At 41.1% G+C, this 20,433-nt stretch overlaps 1 protein-coding gene across 3 annotated transcripts in view; it reads left to right on the top strand.

The window, feature by feature from the left end:
* UTRN (utrophin) overlaps positions 1 to 20,433 on the top strand; it is a 1,286,828-nt gene that overhangs the window by 371,850 nt on the left and 894,545 nt on the right. For all 3 annotated transcript variants that reach the window (XM_033935605.1, XM_033935603.1, XM_033935604.1), the window contains 6 exons: positions 3,354 to 3,524; positions 9,086 to 9,262; positions 9,986 to 10,120; positions 14,828 to 14,977; positions 17,128 to 17,289; positions 19,084 to 19,212. In XM_033935605.1, the coding sequence (XP_033791496.1) occupies positions 3,354 to 3,524; positions 9,086 to 9,262; positions 9,986 to 10,120; positions 14,828 to 14,977; positions 17,128 to 17,289; positions 19,084 to 19,212 (924 nt within the window). The remainder of the gene's footprint in view (positions 1 to 3,353; positions 3,525 to 9,085; positions 9,263 to 9,985; positions 10,121 to 14,827; positions 14,978 to 17,127; positions 17,290 to 19,083; positions 19,213 to 20,433) is intronic.

The following is a 20,433-nucleotide window of genomic DNA, read 5'->3' as shown; positions in this document are numbered from 1 at the left end:
CTAATGTTTGCGCTGTTGATTTCTGTGCTGCAGGCAGGGAAAAATAGCAAAGGATACACTCTGGACCAACAGGTTAAAAAGGGGGGACAACGACAACGGACAGGTGTGTGTGTGTGTGTGTGTGTTTAAAAAAAAATGTGGCGGCAGGGGAGGGGGGTGTTTTTAAAAAAAAGATGGCGCAGTGATGGCGGCAGCAGGCAGGTGGATCTGAAAAGGTGGTGTGGCGGGGTACCAAAATTTGTCCTTCGCTTCTTAAGACACACCGAGATTTTCACCCACTTTTGGGTGGGAAAAAAGTGTGTTTTATAGAGCGAAAAATACAGTAAATGTGTCTTTCTGGTGGGCAACGGTTACGATGACTCATAAATATGAGTGCAAAGCTAACTCCCTTGTTAACAGAAGCTTCAAATCTAATAAAATTTGGTCACCAATAGAAAATTTTTCTTTTTAATCTAATATTTTTCAACTGGTTTTATTATGAACAATATATTATATAAACAAATAAACTTAGATTTTTATAATCAAAATTTGATCTGATAACTAGTCTATATGGAGCTTTGTAACTGTGAATAAATGACTTTATACAAACTTTGAATTGATAACATAGATGCCTTAGTCCCTGTTGCATCTAAGGACCATTTTAATTGTATCCTTTAATTGTATCCTTGTTTTTGATTTATTTGTGATTGATTGTAAGTGATATTGTTAACTGTAAAAGCGCTGACTTGTCTTGCGCTGAATTGTCGCTGCGCTGATTTGTCTGCGCGCGATTGTCTTGCGCGCTTTTGACCTGTCACCGTAAAATATCCTTGATTTATTTTATTTATACATGTGGAGGGGCATAATCAAAAAAGGTCTAAGTCCCCTTTTGGCCTAGGCCCTAAATGCTGAAAGTAGAAGCAGGGAAAATGTCCATTCTCAAAAAAAAAAAGTCCAAAAGGAGGTTTTTTAAAATAATGGCCTACCTCTACGTTCAGCTGTTTAAACTCCCAGACCACCACTACATCTACAGTACACTAACAACATATAATCATCAAAAAAAAGCCTAAGTCCCAAACGCTCAACTCAAGAGCTTTTAGGCGAAGGAGGGACCAGTCATTTGCCTAAAAGCTGGATTCTGTAACCGGTGTCTGTCAAAAAGAACATCGGTTACAGAATCCCCCCCCCCCCCCCGAGCAACGTTCATGGCAGGAGAGATAGCCAATCTCTCCTGCTGTGATTCCCTCCCCCCCCGATCAAATCGGGCAGGAGGGAGCCCAACCCCTCCTGCCCCACCGAAACCCCCACCCACGACAAGATCAGGGCAGGAGGGTGCCTAACCTGAAGTTCAGCAGTTTGTTGGGGGTGGCTGATCACTGTTGTGGCAGGAGAGATGCCCAACCTCTCCTACCGCGATGGTTGCGGTGGGGGGTGGGCAGGTTGCCCGGGCTGTTTAGCTCATTATGGCATCAGCGATCAGCTCAGCGGCCCCTTTTTCGGCACTTTTGGTCTAAGTCAAAACGTATAAGTGCCGCCTAGGCAGCCTGTTTTAGGTTTTTGTTATACCTGTTGTATGACTATGTCTAGGTGGGCCCACCTCCTGCCTTTTCCCCTCCTCTAAAAATGCCTCTTTTCGCTCTCTGTGTTTAGAGGCAGGGGAAAGGCCTAAGCTGGTTTTAGATACGTCTAAAACCAGCTTTGGTTATGGTACTTGGACGATCAGGCTTTTTGATCGTTCAGTACCCATTTAGGCAATTTTTTAGACATTTTTTTAAATTATTATGAGCCCATTATTGTGTTAAAATCCATTAAAAATATTTTAAAATCAAAGAATAACCTTTGTGTGCCCTTACATGGGTTTCGTCCCACTTGCTAAGGCCATTTTTATAGTAGTCATAAAATGCCTGATTTTCTTTTTTTTTTTGTATTAATGGCTATGTACTAATGTAGTTATTAGTGCTTAGCAATTTTGAAAAACTACAGCATGAACACTTAACTGCCACTAATTTTCTAAGCTGTAAGGCCCAGATTCTGTAAACGATATCAGTGTCAGTGTCCACCTAAGAAATAGCTGCCAATCGTGTGTCAATCACGCATCTGCGCCCTTTGTAGAATCGTGGTTCACCTTGAGTATTGGGTTCATTTCTGGTCGCCTTATCTCAAAAAAGATATAGTGATACTAGAAAAGATTTAAAGAAGAGTGACCAAGATGATAAAAAGGATGGAACTCCTCTTGTATGAGGAAAGATTAAAGAGGTTAGGCTTCTTCGTCTTTGAGAAGAGATGGCTGAGGTGAAATATGATTGAAGTCTACAAAGTCCTGAGTGGTGTAAAATGGGTACAAGTGGATTGATTTTTTTACTCTGTCAAAAATGGCAAAGACTAGGGGGACACTCGAAGCTATAGGGAAATATTTTTTAAACTAATAGGAGGAAATATTTTTTCACTCAGAAAATAGTTAAGAGCAGTTAATGTAGTTGGTTTTAAGAAAGGAACAGTTCATTGTCTGCTATTGAGAAAGACATGTGGAAACCACTGCTTGCCCTGGATTGGTAGCTACTATTTGGGCTTTTTTGCCAGGTACTAGTGACCTGCATTGGCCACCATGAATACGGGCTTCTGGGCTAGATGGACCATTGATCTGACCTGTAAGGCTATTCCTATGTTCTTATGTGTGTGTGTATGTTTAGCACCCCAAGAGCAAACACAAAGGGCTAAATTCAGTAAATGGCTCCCAAATTTGGCCCCTCCCCCCAAATAAGTGCTAAGCACTATTCTATAAACAGCACTCAAAGTTGGGTGCCATTTATAGAATAGCGCTTAGCTCTGGGATCGGCGCCCAGTTTTGGGGTGCAAGGATTTACACCAACTGAAACCTACTCTAAATCCTTGCTCCTAAATTAGACATGGATCTGCCATATTCTATATCATTGTGTGCAAATTTTAGAAACATCCCTTACCCAATCATGCCCCTCCCATTATCATGCTCCCTGTACATTTGCATCTTTGTAGACTACTAACTAGAAGGATGAGTGCATAATTTCAAACTGTTGACAGTTATTGCCCACTTATTGGTTTGTTTAATTGTGTGTGCAAATTGTGTGCAGGCCATTTTGAGTGCCATATATACAGTTAGGGGGGAAATTGCAGCAGATGATAATGAGAGTTCATTCAGGAAATAAACTTTGAATGGGAATAGTAAGGAAGATGCCTTTGTTTTTTTTTTAGAAAAAGTATTGCCTCTTGCTCAGGTTCACCAAAGGATATTGGGTATCTGCAGTTCCCACAAACAGCAACATTTTCAGAATTTAACATAAATCCTAGTAACTCTGAAGGTAAATCAAACAATACAACAGTTTTGTGACTCTTTCTAGGTTCTTATTCAGAAGAATAGGATGTCAGAAAGTCAAGAAAAAGCTTTAAACTTGAAAAAGGATCTGGAAGAAATGCAAGAATGGATGACACAGGCTGAGGAGGAATATTTAGAGAAAGATTTTGAATATAAGTCTTCAGAAGAACTAGAGAATGCTGTGGAGGAAATGAGGGTAAGGGAAATACACACACAAATCCACTAACGCTTGAATTTTTATTATTTTAGGTCTCTTGTATCTTTAGTACATGGTTTTGTGCCAGCCCAGAGTGTATTGCGTTAGTGCTTAAATGTGCGGAATAGCGCATTGAGCTGGTGTTAGTTCTAGCCGTTAGCACGCGCTAATCTGCATGCGTTAAAAACGCTAGTGCACCTTAGTAAAAAGAGCCCTAAGAACATAAAAAAATAAATAAACATGCTTAAAACACCAAAGTTATAATTATATTGTAATAAATATAAAAAAATAATAAAAATTTTAAATATAAAACACAAAAGCATGTAAACATTGCACATAAAACAACATAAGAGTATGTAAAACAACAATAGAGTATATAACAGTTGCATATGAATGGACTGTAAATCATTAAGACCTAATGAAAGTGAAACAGGTACAAATTCAAAGAACAGACATGCTTTTGTGTTTTATATTTTTAGTTTTTATTATGCTCTGATGTTTTATATTTTTGGTGTTTTATACATATGTTTATTCATTTCTTATGCTCTTAGGGGCAAATTTTGTGAAGGACGTCTGAGTTAGGCGTCATGCGGGGAAATGCTGAGCGCGATTCTATAATGCATAGACATACTAGAGCAGGGGTGTCCAATGTCGGTCCTCGAGGGCCGCAATCCAGTCGGGTTTTCAGGATTTCCCCAATGAATATTGTGGCCCACTGTAGACCAGAACAGTACTTTATAATTCCTACAGTGGAAACCCCAATATAGCACTCTGACGTGTGGCCCGAAATGGAACCACCCTGCAGGACCGGATTCCAAAATGGAATCAAAAACAAAACAAAATCATCACCATTATCATTCAAAGAAATAATATTATTTTTATTCCTTTTTGTATCCAGGTAAGTAGACTTTTCAAGATAGCTGCTAAGCTGGTCAGAATGTTTTATACAGCAGCATAAAGAAACGAAAAAAATAGCAAACTTAGCAAGCAAAAACAGCATACAATCAAGTCCTTGCCTTGCATTCAACAATGATGTAACCTCAGCTGTGTCTGAGGATAGCAGCCCAATTCAGGCCTAGCACTGACTGCTCCACAGCAGGCAGTTTCACAGAAAAAAAAACCAAACAGTTCAAGTCACTTATCTTCATAGCACAAGTGTTTCAAAGTTCCTCCAAGCCTCTGGCCAGTTTCACTCACTGCCAGGTAAAGGGGAGTGACAGGTTTTGCACACAAAAGTCCTTAATTTGACTTTTACAATTCCCTCCCAAGATATCAGCAAAACCTCACCCCAAAAATCACTCCCTAGCTTGCAAACAAAATGTTCCACATACAGTCCAGCACCAACAAACTCCACTCACTGTTTGAGGGTGGAAGCAAAGTCCACCTGCATGGCTTCAGTAACCTCAGGAGCAAACTCTGCCAAACCTTCTTCAAATTCCATGGGCTGTTCTCCTGGAAACATGGGTTCCTCAGCCTGACCCGCCTCCAACACCTCCATTGGAACTGGTTTGCTGCTCCTGCTTGGCTGAGAGGACTCCCTAGGGAGAAAAGGATTAAACCTCCTCCCTAGCTTGCTTCCCTTACTGTTCTCTGGGACAGGTTTAAATATCTTAGGGCGACACCCTGCTTTGTCAGCCCTGGCAGTGTTCCAAGGGCCTCTTGGGCTCCCCCGGTGGTCAATGTCATTATTTGACTCAGAAACTACCTGTCCCTTCCCAATTCCTCTCCGGGCTTTCTTTTCTGCTCCATTTTCTTTTTCCCTATCTGAGACCAGGGCAGGGAGGATACCTGGCTGGTCACAATATGCATGAGATCTATTTGCATGCACTGCTTTCAATGCATATTCATTGGGGAAATCCTGAAAACTCGACTGGATTGCGGCCCTCGAGGACCGACATTGGACACCCCTGTACTAGAGAGAATCAAGCTCAGCGAGTCTAGACGCATCTAAATAGTTAGATGTCCTTTACAGAATCACCTTTTAGGCGTCACATAAATGTCTTCATAATGTCTATAACATCACATTTTAGTGTTATTACATCATTAGAATGCTGATTTTATGCTGTTTTTATTAAAATTGTATACAGTAAAATACTGACACCACTATTATTTTATATATTTATTTTTTTATCTTTTTTTAAAATTTCTCTTCTATTACAGCAAGCATTTGGGGATTTGAACCAACAACATCAGGGTTAAGGCTGTAGCGCTAACCACTGCACCACACACTCAGCCATTAAACCATATGTCAATTCTAAAACTAGGTCTTTTGGGCTTTAGTTGGGTGCAAGTTTGGTGGATCCACCTTAGGCGTTCTGGAGGCGTCCGTATTTAGGTGAACGGGGCTTTTTTGGGGGGCTAAAGAGGACTCCAGGTTATTATTAAGGCCAAAATATGTTTAATAATGCATTATTCATGCATAACACATTAAATATATATATATATATATATATATATATATATATATATATACATATATTCACACACATATATATATATATATATATATATATATATATATATATATACACATATATACATATATATATATATATATTCTGAGTAGTGTATCTTTTTCTTTTCTTAACTTTTTGGAAATGAGGTTTAGTATGCAATATATATATATTGTGACAGGGAAGCTCCTCTCACGGTTAAAAAGACTTGCTAGCCCAGTCCAAAGTACAGCCCTTAAGCCTGCAATCCCTAAGATGAAGCCTGTACACCCTGCTAAAAGCGCTAGTTTAGTACAGCAAGAAGAAAGGGATAAAAGGCAGGTGTTGTCACAGCTGGGAATTCAGGCAGGGAGGGCACAGAAAACACCGTCTATCCCCTATTACTCCTTTCCCAGAGCTAAGGAGAAACAGAGAGTCAACCCAGAAGGGGGTGGAGTTTGCTACGAGGCTAGGCAGTCACGTAAGCAGCTGACATTTTGAAATGGGCATTTTATTGTTAAATAGTAAATAACTAGGCAACATACATAACAAATACAGGTCACTTGGCATGATCTTTTTTGTCACTCTTATATAAACTGGCCTCTTGACAGGTGGTGTGTCATTCTTACAAACTGAATGAAAATGAAGAATGATACTTAGGTAGAGCCTAATTATAAGAAAAGGTGAAAAGAACAGGAGATTTCAACAAAAGTTGCCATTAGTGACTAATAAAGTTTCATCTTTTTTCTAGGAAAATGAAACATGAAATCGGATTTATCACTGTGGCCAAGTTCTTACACACACAACCCACCTGCTCTCAGCCACTCTGCCCTTCTCTCTCTTTCAGACCCCACCTCCCCTATGTGCCCCCCTCCCCTTCTCTCTCTCAGACACACACACACACATACACACACACACACACACACACCATGTGCCCTCTGTCCTTGTCTCTCTGACACACACCCACATACTCACATCCTTATGTACTGTACCATTCTCTTTCTGTGTTTATTTCTCTCTCTCTCTCTAATTTCTCTATAGTTTTATTATCACTGTAAATTAAATATGTGTGTTGTTTTATTTTTCTTTTACTCACTTTACTGTAGTTTTTTTTAAATTCACTGTGCTATGCATCAATTGTTATACTAGTTTTTTAAGGGAAGGTATGTGCAAACCTTCTCTTTCAAAATTATGCCATGGAAAGTACAAGCACACATTTACTCCTGCTATTTAGTCTGCATAAATTTCCTGGCTTATTTTACATGTACACACACATTTTCTAAAGCATGTATATAAATGCTAAGTCACCTCTTGGATAGAGGCATAGGTACATACTGCATGCACATAAGTGCATACAGTCAGTGCGGTTTTATAACAGCTATTCTTGTACATAATACACTGTTTTGCAAATAACAGTGCTTTTTCAAAATTCAATGAACAGCGCTGAAAAAATTCAGTGCTAAGCTCTGTTCTATAAAGGGTGTGTGCCTTATATAGAATAGCGTTTAGTGTGGATCCTGCTGAAAAGGTACTGCTAACCTTTTCAGAATAATGACCTCGCTATGACAACCCAATTGCTGTATATAATGTAGGTTTATTAGTAATAGACAAAAGTCAGCTTACATGGAACAACAGTACCGCAAATTGAGCCAATGGATAACATACAGAGTAGCCGGCTTCTGTTATGGATCCATCCTGAAGCTTAAGCCAGCCGGTATGCTACTTATATACTTTAGTTCAGTAGTCTAGAGTCAAATGTATTACCTAGTTACAGATTACATATTCCCTTTCCATTAGATTGTCACATTTATTATTTCTATTGATTGTATGGTCTCCATACTTATCACTGAGGCATGTTGAAGCATGATGTCACCTACTGTCAAATCTGACTCCTCTATTTCCCCTGACAATGCATTCTTAATACTAAGTTCAATAGTTTCTGAGAGTAGGCCCCCTCCTTCCTGAGCTTCATTGTCACTCTATCAGCAGTTCAAATAACTTTCGGTAGGACATCTTGTCCCGCAGTATTGTAGCCTGAGTTTATCTGGGTTTGTCTTCTTAGAAAGTCCCAAAATATCCAATAATGGTACAGTCAGCAGATATTTGCCAGCTACTAGAGTAAAGATGAACATCTCACATAAGCATATTGTTTCTGCTGACAGGGAGAGATATGATTCTTTCATTATTCAGAAACCTGCATTCAGTAGCACAATGTTTCTCTTAAAAATATCCTCTGGGGGTCTCATAGGGGTCTTCACCTACATTTTCATGGAAGTCTTATTCCTTATTCTTCCTCACTGTGCATAATATTTGAGCACTGGATGTATGCCTGCTGAAACCTGGTGTAAATTCTAATGTCCAAGTTAGGCAAGGTTAGGCAGTATTCTGTTATTCCATGTGCAACCAGCAGCCTAAGAGAACAGAATATGTAGGGTTTTTTTTCCTGAACAGTATGGCTACACTAAATTACTGCTTTTAATGTGACTTGTTTATATGCAGCTTAATAGGGAAATAAAATATTCATAAATGTATGCTTTCTGGTTGCTTTAATAAAAGCTTGTATGATTGAAAGCTTACTCTTCTTCCTTGTTCCCCTTTTGCCACCGCCAGGCATTTTATTTATTTATTTAAAATATTTCTTAACCGCCTATAACTAGGCGGTTTTACAAAAGACAATCATATAAAATAAAAAACATTCAAAACGTATTATCTAAATAACAGGTCCTTCATATCAGCCATATTTTATAGCACTCGACAGTGTATCAATACAGAAATATTCATAATCCTGGAAAAAAAGCATTTATTGAAATGCTTCTACAAATAATGTAGTTTATAGAAGTTTCTTAAACTTCTGAAAATCTACAAGAGCTCTTATGGCCTCTTTTACAAAGCTGTGTGGCAAAAGCCCCGAAGCCCTTTAAATCTCTATGGGCTTCGGGGTCGTTAGTGCAGCACAGCTGCTAGTGCGGCTTTGTAAAAGAGGCCGTTAGTGGTCCAGTCAACATAAAATGAGAGAGAACTTTTGATGGATCAAGTGCTGAATCTATAGTATTGAGATTTTATTTCTTTAACCCTGTCGAGAAGAGGCTGAGAGAAAATAAAAGGTAAACTAGAATATTTCTTGCACAGAGAGCAAAAGAGGACGTGTTGCAGAAGGAGGTGAGAGTGAAGATTCTGAAAGACAATATCAAGACATTGGCTGCTGTGCCGTCTGGTGGCCAGGATTTGATGCCCAAACTTAATGAAGTGTTGGAGAACTACCAACATCTCTGCAATAGAATCCGTGGAAAATGTCACACTCTTGAGGTATGGGAACATAAGCAGCACTTTTATTGTGTTTGATATTTCAGAAACTGTTTTCTCAAATTGCTTGTTCATCTCTAAGGAACTTTTGCATAAGGTAATTGAGAATTTTACTCTGCCATCAATTAAAACCTATCTCTTTGACAAATTTCTCTGACTCCTTTCCTGCCTTGTTGTATCTCTGAAATGCTTCCGTATAAATCTTGACTACTCTTGGCATGCTAATGTAATTTGAAAGTCCTTTTCTGTTACATCGCTGTCTGTATACAGTCTCTTCCTCTGTAAACCGCTCTGAACTGCTTGTGGTATTGCGGTATACAAAAATAAAGTTATTATTAATGTATCTGCTTTCTACTCTATGACTGCAGAGTATTACACCACTAACATGTACAAAACTTGCATTTTCAAATAGAAAAGTTCCATTGGGCACCTTGGGTTTTATAACTTATTTCTCATTTGGGTTTTGGGAAGGGAGGCTTACTGTTGGGAGAGGAATACTGTGTTTAAAATAAAAGCTAGAGAAACTAGAACTTCTGAAAGGGAAGGCAGGTGGATTAAACATTTGTTGTGGCAGACTCCCCTGCACAGCGTGAAGATTTGTCCTTGAAGCCATGTTTGTCTAAGAATGTCGTATACTTCTTTCTAGAACATAGAACAGAAACATAGGGTGGGTCATCTTGGAGACATATCGGGTGGGCTAACCTTGCTGCTTTCTGTTTCTCTTAGGAAGTGTGGTCTTGTTGGATTGAGTTGCTTCAGTATTTGGATCTAGAGACCAACTGGTTAAACACATTGGAGGAAAAAATGCAAAACTGTGATAATTTGCCAGACAGAGTAGATGCTATCGGTGAAGCACTAGAGGTATTTCAATCAATAAATTAAGCAATAGTAGCATTTAACATCTTGTAAAAAAAAACCCCAAACAAACAAAATGAAACATCCTGCTGACCTAATAAAGAGTGTTTCAAAGCCAAGGTATTCAAGATAATGCTACGTGTTTCTATTGTGCAGCATTTTTTGGTCCAGTATTTCCTTCCTTCTGTTTTTATCCAGCTCATTTGGAACCAGTTCTTGCTTCTGGTACCCCTCATTTATTATTAAGAAACTCACCCTACCACTGATCCTTGTGTGGCCATTGCAGCAATGACCCTGAGATATCTTCTGGGACCCTGCATCATAGGTTCTAAATCTGGCCATTAGGTATCACCTCAAAAAATGACCTCCAGGTTCTTATGAATCTTGCTTCTACAGACAGTATCCTCATCCCCAACCTTCCTGGAGTACAGATGACCTGTCTTGCTCATTCATATGGCAGTGCTATTGTCTCCAAATTGCCAGTTTGTCCCACACTTCTATAGGCTCTGGTACCTACATAAGAACATAAGAAATGCCTCTACTGGGTCAGACCTGAGGTCCATCGTGCCCAGCAGTCCGCTCACACGGTGGCCCAACAGGTCTAGGACCTGTGCAGTAATCCTCTATCTATACCCCTCTATTCCCTTTTCCAGCAGAAAATTGTCCAATTCCCTCTTGAACCCCAGTACCGTACTCTGCCCTATCACGCCCTCTGGAAGCGCATTCCAGGTGTCCACCACACGCTGGGTAAAGAAGAACTTCCTAGCATTCGTTCTGAATCTGTCCCCTTTCAACTTTTCTGAATGCCCTCTTGTTCTTTTATTTTTTGAAAGTGTGAAGAATCTGTCCCTCTCTACTCTCTCTATGCCCTTCATGATCTTGTAAGTCTCTATCATATCCCCTCTAAGTCTTCTCTTCTCCAGGGAAAAAAGTCCCAGTTTTTCCAATCTCTCAGCGTATGAAAGGTTTTCCATCCCTTTTATCAGACTTGTCGCTCTCATCTGAACCCTCTCGAGTATCGCCATATCCTTCTTAAGGTACGGCGACCAATATTGGACGCAGTACTCCAGATGCGGACGCACCATCGCTCGATACAATGGCAAGATAACTTCTTTCGTTCTGGTTGTAATACCCTTTTTGATGATGCCTAGCATTCTATTTGCCTTCTTAGCAGCTGCTGCGCACTGTGCCGTCGGCTTCATTGTCAAGTCCACCATCACCCCCAGGTCCCTTTCTTGGGTACTCTCATTTAAAAACATCCCTCCCATCGTATAGTTGTACCTCGGGTTTCTGTTTCCCACATGTAATACTTTACATTTCTCAATATTGAACTTCATCTGCCATCTCGTTGCCCATTCCCCTAATTTGTTCAAGTCCCTTTGCAGTTTTTCACAGTCTTCTTTAGTCCGAGCTCTACTAAATAGTTTGGTGTCATCTGCAAATTTTATTATCTCACACTTCGTCCCTGTTTCCAGATCATTTATGAATACATTAAATAGCAGCGGCCCTAGTACTGAGCCCTGCGGGACCCCACTCGTGACCTTCCTCCAGTCCGAGTAGTGGCCCTTCACTCCCACCCTCTGTCTCCTACCCGCCAACCAGCTTCTGATCCATCTATGTACATCTCCTTCCACCCCATGGTTCTTCAGTTTCCAGAGTAGGCGTTCATGGGGCACCTTGTCAAAGGCTTTTTGGAAATCAAGATATATGATGTCTATGGGGTCTCCATTGTCCATCCGTTTGTTAATTCCTTCGAAGATGTGCAATAAGTTAGTTACAACAACAACAATACACTCCAAATTTGCCAAAATTCCTACTGTAGAAAAAACACAAAAAGGCAACCTAGTCACATCAAGGTTTGTGTGGGGGACGCTCAAGACGCCAAAATTGGCTCGCAACTAACAAACCAAAATGGGGTGAATATAATATAGGGTGCTCTCAGTGTGAACCCTCAGTGATAGGAGCGCAGCTCCGACACTTCACTTCTGGGTCAAGGCGGTAAGCCTCTACCCACACACCATCATTGAGCACCCTGAGTGTGCTGAAATTAAAGGGACCTGAGTCCACTAAATCAAACAAAGTGAAGTGTCGGAGCTGCGCTCCTATCACTGAGGGTTCACACTGAGAGCACCCTATATTATATTCACCCCATTTTGGTTTGTTAGTTGCGAGCCAATTTTGGCATCTTGAGCATCCCCCACACAAACCTTGATGTGACTAGGTTGCCTTTTTGTGTTTTTTCTACAATAAGTTAGTTAGGCAAGATCTTCCCTTGCAGAAACCGTGTTTGCTGGTTATCAGAAGTTCGTTTCTTTCAAAATGTTCATCAATTTTTTCTTTTATCAGTGTTTCTGCCATTTTCCCCGGTACCGAGGTCAGACTCACCGGTCTGTAATTTCCTGGGTCACCTCTTGATCCCTTTTTAAAGATGGGCGTAACATTGGCTATCTTCCAGTCCTCCGGGATCACGCCTGTTTTCAGGGATAGATTGCAAATTTGCTGCAGTGGTTCCGCTATCTCTTCCTTTAATTCCTTCAGAACCCTTGGATGGATTCCGTCCGGACCCGGGGATTTGTCTGTTTTTAATTTATCTATCTGCCTGTGTACATCTTCAAGGCTCACTTCCATGGTTGTTAATTTTTCTGCCTGATTTCCATTGAAGAATTGCTCAGGTTCCGGAATGTTGGATGTGTCTTCGTTTGTAAATACAGATGAAAAGAACGCGTTAAGTCTTTCTGCCACCCCTTTCTCCTCCTTCACCACTCCCTTCTTGTCACCGTCGTCCAGCGGTCCCACATCCTCCCTAGCCGGTTGCTTCCCTTTAACATATCTAAAAAACGGTTTGAAATTTTGTGCTTTCCTGGCTAGCCTCTCTTCATACTCTCTTTTGGCTTTTCGAACCACTCGGTGACATTCTTTTTGATACTTCCTGTTCTCTTTCCAGTTCCCCTCAGTTTTGTCCTTTTTCCATTTCCTGAATGAATTTTTCTTATTGCCTATCGCTTCCTTCACTGTATTGGATATCCACGCCGCGTCCTTTATTCGACTCTTTTTGCACCCCTTTCTGAATCTGGTGATATATAGATTTTGCGCCTCTCTCACCGTGTTCTTGAGAAAAGACCAGGCAAGTTCTACCGTTTGCCATTTTTTTGAAGTGTTCCTAAGTTTCTTCCTTACCATTTCCCTCATTGCTTCATAGTTTCCTTTCCTGAAGTTTAAAGTTGTCGCTATGGTTCTCTTTCCTTTCGGTATTCCTACCTCAACCTTGAACTTGATCACATTATGATCGCTGTTTCCCAACGGTCCCACTACCTCTACTTCTTTAGCAGGTCCCCTTAACCCATTTAGGATTAGATCCAGAGTGGCATTTCCTCTCGTCGGTTCTCTGACAAGCTGCTCCATGAAACAATCTTGTATAACCTCTAAGAATTCTGTCTCCCTAGTGCAATTTGAGCTTCCAAGACTCCAGTCTATCCCGGGGTAGTTGAAGTCTCCCATAATAACCGCGTTACCGCTTTTGGATTCTCGATTCATCTCGGCTTCCATTTCTTCATCAATATCTTCTGATTGCCCGGGCGGACGATAGTATAAGCCCATCTTTATTTCAGGCCCTTTCCTTCCAGGTATTTTAACCCATAGCGATTCTAGCTTGTTGGTCGTTTCTGCTGTGTCCATTTTTGTCGATTGTATGCTTTCTTTTATGTAAAGGGATATTCCACCTCCTTTTTGTCCTGACCTGTCCTGGCAGTGCTGTATCCCATTTGTTTTCTTTATTCCACCACGTTTCAGAGACTCCAATGATGTCTATGTCCTCTGCATTGGCCATGGCTTCTAATTCCCCCATTTTGTTTCTTGGGCTCCTTGCATTAGTATATATACAATTTAGATCCTTGTATATCCTTGTCTTTATTTCCTTTCCCTGTGCTTCGGTCTTTAGTTTCTTCTCTGTTGTTACAATCCTTATAACCTCCTCTTCTGGGTTTGTCGACTCCTGTGATTTGTCCATTGTTTCTTCCCAGCCTTTTTTCCCCTCGGTACCTTTAATTAAATGAGCATAAGAACCATCCAGTACTAATGTGCATTATGAGTATTCAAGCTCACTCTGATTTCTTCTGCAGAGTCTACTTAAGGGCGCTATCTGGTCTTAGACGCCCTTGAACAACATATTTGAAGAATTCTTAGGTTGATTCAATTTGCCGTACTCCATGCTCTGGATGGATTCCAATCTAGTTGTGTACTCAGTAGTTTGGAATCCATCCAGAATATTTTTTGGTTATGAGCATTCCTTGAAACTGAAATTGGCCATGACAAATTACCAAGTGAAATTAATCATATGTTTGAAGTGTGACCAAATAATAAACATTGTTCCTCAGTCAGAAAATGGCAGATCATCATGTCTCAATTTATATGCTCCTTTAGCTCTTATATTATAAGGTTAATCAATTTATGTATAGTACTCATTGGGTTTAGATAGGTTGTAATGAAAGATATGTAGTATTTTCAATTTTAACTTAAATGGGAACATTGATTCAATTGTGCAGAATTATTTTGTTTGCTCTGTAGTATTTTTCTTGTTAATCTACTGATAATGTGCTCCGTTAACTGAAGAAATGGTGGTGGTTCCTTATTACCAGTATTGAAGAAGAAATAGTGGGTGTTATAAAGAAAAACAAGATAGGCTAACTATTGCATTTTATTGTGTGTTTTATGTAGTCTCTCGAGTCTGTTCTGCGGCATCCAGCAGATAATAGAACCCAAATACGTGAGCTAGGTCAAACACTGATCGATGGTGGAATTCTAGATGACATCATTAGTGAAAAACTGGAGGCCTTTAATGCCCATTATGAAGAGCTGAGTCATTTGGTAAGAAGTTGAGGGAGGATTGTTTTCTAGTCAGGCCCAGGATTCTGCTTGAAATCAGCAGAGCCATTCCAGGTCACAAGTGTCCAGCAGATCTCAAGATAGAATTTCTCACAATTTATTTTTGTGGATAAACAATAGCTTACCCCACCCCGGTGTGTCTGGCTAATAACATTTTATGAACTCTTCCTTTGGGAACAAGCTAATCCCCTTTTTAATCTTATGTTGATGGCCTTGACTTTGTCCTCTGGCATCAAATTCCACAGCTTCATTGTGCACTGTGCGCATAAAAAACTTTCTAGGATTAGTGTTCTGGCTGCTGGCTATTGGTTTCATGGAGCTTCCTTTTGCAGAAGCTTAGTTTACTGATCCTATATGATGATGCAGACTAAGACTTCCAGTCTGAGAGCATCATGCATGGTGAAAGGGCAAAATGTGCTTGTGAGAGAACAACCCTAATCACTTTACCCCCATCCTAGACTACCAACTGGTCCAGCAGGCCAGCAGATTGAATGCATATATTGCAGATTATTTAAAATTTGATTGGGATAGGGGTATCTTTTTTGTGTGCTTCATGGATCAGCCCTTGGCCCAGCTCTTTTTTAAACATTTCTGTGAGTGATATTCCAAAGATTTGCTTCTTTGTTGATGATACCAAAATCTGTAGTAAACAGATCTGGGATTTCCCTGCCACGATCAGCTCAGCTGGCAATGAGGGCAGTAGTAACGGAGGGCAGAAATCCCATCCCCTAATCATCAGGAGGGATGCCCACTCCCTCCTGCCTGAACAACTCCCCCTCCCCCAACACCCCCCATACCTTTACTAGAAAACCGAAAAGAAGGCTGCCCGTTCCTTCCTGCCGGCAAGCTTGCCTCTTCAAAATGGGAGGGAGTAGGCATCCCTTCTGCCTATTTCTGGTGTGTGTGTGTGTGTGTAGGGGGGGGATAGCCTCAGGCAGGAGGGAGTGGATATTCTTCCTGTTGGTTGGGGGGGAGGGGGTCTTCTGCCCATCACTGCTGCTGCATGCCCTGCCGTCTGAGTTGACTGCAGGGAAATCCCCGATCAGCTGAGCCAGCAGGACTTCCTGAAGCTGCAGGCCCCATGGCTTCCCCTGCCAACTCAGCTAATGAGCCGGCAGGGGAAGCCCCAAACAGATGAGCATGGAGGAAGCTGCGAAGCCAATCGCTTTGGGAAGTCCTACTGGCTCAACTGATCAGGGATTCCCCTGCCACATCTCAGCTGGCAGTGAGAGAAACAGTGGCAGGCAGAAGAAAGCTTGTTAAATTTTGGCAGGAGGGATGAGGGGAGGAGCTGTGCCTAGCGATTGCTTTTTCTGAGCATTTGCTAGGCACAGTTCCTCCCACGTTTACCTGGGCTGCTCCACAATCAGGCGTGATTCTCTAACCGGTGCTATTGCAGGCGCGATTCTCTAACTGGTGCTGTCACGTGATTGACATGTGATCAGCGAACGCTTTTAAGGGGGCTGCTGATAAGGGTGCTGGTTAGAGAATCTGGGGATAGGCTCTTAACTTTAAGTGCCTATCTTGCAGAATTTCTACACCCTAACATGACCCCTCAAAAATATATATTTTTAGTTTGTGATTAGTTTGCAGATCAGGCAGTTGTCACAGGATGCTTGAGGGTGTCCCATAGTACACCATTTTAAGTTGTTTTGGGCATGTATTAGTCCTAATGCAGCTTAGTAAAACTGCCCAGAATAACTAATTGTTGTATATGGTAGATATTCATCATTAAAATGTTTTCACATAACCCACTATTATTTTCAAAATTTTAGTAAGCTACCTTTTTCCTATCCCATAGTAAAATAGATTAACTGATAATGTTGAAAACTGTTTTACTAACATTTTGAAGATAACAGTGGTGATGGGTTGTATTTACAGTAGATTATGTGAATATGTTTTGAGGTTTATTAATCATTATCCCTACTGATATTGAAGAGATATTTATCATCAGCAAATATCTGTGTTGTCTTGTGAATTGATGTTAACTGTATCATCCGGTGCTTTCTTTACAAAAGAGATACCAAACAGGGTGTTTTATATCTTCCCTCACTAGTCTGATTGTATGGAATTTGGAGGCAGTGTGACTAAATTGTAAAAAAAGATATAATTAAGAAGCCTTTTCTATATAGGCAGTCAGCAAGCAGATTTTTCTGGAGAATCGCTTGAAGACCCTGCAAGAGAATGACCAAATTCTTCAAACAGTGAAGGAATCCCTGGAAGAGATGGATAAACAGTTGGCGTCATATTTGACCAATAGGGTGGATGCCCTTCAAATACCCCAGGAGGCCCAGGTACACTATTCCTATGCTGTCTCTTAACTACTGGATGCTTTTTGAACCCTGAGATTCAAAATCGTGAAATCTAGCTAGGACTGAAAATCCATCTGTTTGTTGGCAAGTCCTGATAATTTCAATAAAAATATTTCAAAACATTAACGGGTGCTAGAATACTGTTCACCCTCTATGTTGCCCCTTCCATTCACTGCCCTCTCTTCTCTTTCCATCCAGTGTCCGCCCCCTCTCTCTCTGTCCCATATGGCCTCTCTCCATCTCCTCTTTCCTTTTCCCTTGGTCTGGCATACCTTCCTCCTTCCCTCCATGCCCTGCCATCTGTTCTTCCCTCCAAGCCATTCTCTCCCCTTCTGCTCACTTTCCTCCTTCAACTACTTCATCGGGCAACAGCAGCATTCACAATTCATTGCTGTTGCTGGCTTCAGGTATTCCTCTCTGGCCGGTCCTGTGTTCATGAAAACAGGAAGTAGGCAGGACCGGCCAGAGAGGAAGACCTGAAGCCGCAACAGCAGCGAATTGTAAACGCTGCTGCTGCTTGAAGCACCTGGCAAACGCTTCTCTCCCCTCCCAGCCCAACCCCCGCTGACTCTGCGACCCTCCCAGCAAGATGACTTTAATATCAAACCTCCCTCCAGCGTTGGCAGCCGCAGCACGTTAAACAGGCTGGTTTGCGGCTTTCTTCTGACATTGAGTCTCTCTGTCGCGTCATTGATGACATCATTAGTGACGCGGCAGAGGGACTCAACAGCAGGAGAAAGTCGCAAAGCAGCCTGTTTAACGTGCTGCGGCTGCTAACGCTGGAGGAAGGTTTGTACCTGTATGTGCAGAAGCGATATGTCTCTCCCTCTCCAGTACCTGTGCAGCACTTTGCTGCGGCGCATCCTCCCATCCTGAGTCGGCCACAGTGCTCAAGTCTGTTTCTCCCGCTTTGTCTAGCCGCCGCATACGCACTCTGGCCACAGACCTACAGATCAGGGATTACAGATCATGCAGGTCTGAGTGCGCATGCGCGGCTAGCGTTTTATTATATAGGATTAAGAGTAAATACGTTTATGATCTTGGGGTGGGGGTTAATTTATTTCAGATTTGTATATCTGGTTTCTGCTTTGCCACTGTTTCGCTTGTCGGAATGTAAGGTTGTAAAACTTTTTCAATAAAAATACAAATTTATTGTTAAAAAATTACATATGTGATCTGCAAATTCTCACAACACCCAATTCAATCTAAAGTTTTGTGATATTTTGATTTTGACTTCACTTAAGAATATAAGAATAGCCTTACTAGATCAGACCAGTGGTCTGTCTAGCCCAGGATCCTGTCTTCACGGAGGCCAATCCAAGTCACAAGTACCTGACAAAAACCCAAATAGTAGTAGCATTCCATGCTGCCGATCCAGGGCAAGCAGTGGCTTCTCCCATGTCTGTCTCAACAGCAGATTATGGACTTTTCCTCCAGGAACTTGTCCAAACCTGTTTTAAAACCAGCTACATTAACCGCTCTTACCACATTCTCTGGTAACGCATTCCAGAGCTTAACTAGTCTCAGAATGAAAAAATATTTCCACCTATTGGCTAGAACACTTGAAATATCTAACATTAGCTGTTGTTTTCATCTGAATTAAAAGAAAATCCCTCCTCCCCTGGCCACCATAGAAAGGAAAATCATACATTTTATGTCAGCTGGACTTTAGCTTGATCGCTAGGCATTGACCATGGATGTATTGAGATTTGACAGGTTGTAGCAGGTTATCTTTTCTTACCTTTCATTTCCCTCTCCCCCTTCATAATTTTGTAGAAACTTCAAACAGAGATTGCAGCCCATGAAGCAACCTTGGAAGAGCTGAAGAAGAATGCTAAATCCCTTTCCCCGAGCTCTCCGGACTTTAAATCCCCTCAAAGTGGTAACCAATTGGATGCCTTGCAGGTGAAGCCTGGTCTTGGTTTTCTTAAATCTGAGCATCACCGAGCTGCTAACTCTAAAGCAGGAATAATCTCTACAAGATAAAGAGATAGAAATCAGAAAGCAACCAAGTGTGTAAAGCCATTAAGCTTTGGAATATATTTGCTTGGCATAACTAAGTGCATTTAGAATTCTGACAGTTTTGCCTGTCTTCCTCTGTGTACTGATTGCTTTCAGACTCATTTCCTTGAATTTGAATCTGGAGAATACTCAGCTTTATTTTCTGTGAACCTCTTAAGGTCCTTCTTGCCCTACTCTTCACTCATTTTGAATTTGTATTTAACCTAGAGGAGAGAGGCCAAAGGCTGACCCGATTAGAATATAAATTAAAGATGTGCATTCATTTGAAATGACATAAATGAAATGTCAAATGTTGACAACTATATAATTTCATAATGTTTTAAAATTGAAACATTTGGAACCTCCCCCAAATGTAGGATTTTTTTCTGATTTGTGCATTGATGAGAAATAGTGTGCACTGTTGACATTTAAACCCAAACTTAATACATTGGTACCTCGGAATCTGAACTTAATCCATTCCAGAACCCTGTTCGAGTTCCAAAACGTTCAAGTTCCAAGACAGTTTTTCCCACTGAAAATAATAGAAACTGGATTAATCCGTTCCTTGGTCCCACAAACTCAGATTTTCAAATAAATTTAACAGTAAACACACTGGATTTGCTTTGTAATTCTTTATTCATAACACTCTCACATATTAACCAATGATAATGCAGTACAGTAAAGTAATGTTCAGTACGGTAATGTAAAGTAACCAATGATAACGAATTATGATGTGGAACCTGGCAGAAACAGCAAGATCAGGCGCCTGCCGGTATAGGCAGCAAGATTGGCAGCGGCAAGCGGTGCTCAGCCCAAAGCTTCCCTCTGATGCGAACCGCCCAGGCAGAAACAGGAAGCTGCATCAGAGGGGAAGCAACTGAGCAACTGAGCAACGCTTGCAGTTCCCGTACGTTCGGATTCCAAAGCAGCGTTTGGATTCCGGGGCAAATTTTAATTTAAAAAAAATAGTTCGGATTCCAGGTTGTTCGAGTTCTGGGGCATTCAGATTCTGAGGTACCACTGTATTAGGACTTTTTTTTTTTTTTACTAAGCAGCACAAAAAAAAGTGGCCTGCAGTTTCCCATCGCAGGTCTTTCCCATGCTAAGGCCACATGTAGCGCTGTT

Source organism: Geotrypetes seraphini, chromosome 3 (assembly GCF_902459505.1).
Source record: "Geotrypetes seraphini chromosome 3, aGeoSer1.1, whole genome shotgun sequence".
NCBI classification, from domain to species: Eukaryota; Metazoa; Chordata; class Amphibia; order Gymnophiona; family Dermophiidae; genus Geotrypetes; species Geotrypetes seraphini.
The sequence above is the reverse complement of the archived record's forward strand: the minus strand, read 5'-3'. Positions and strand labels throughout refer to the sequence as shown.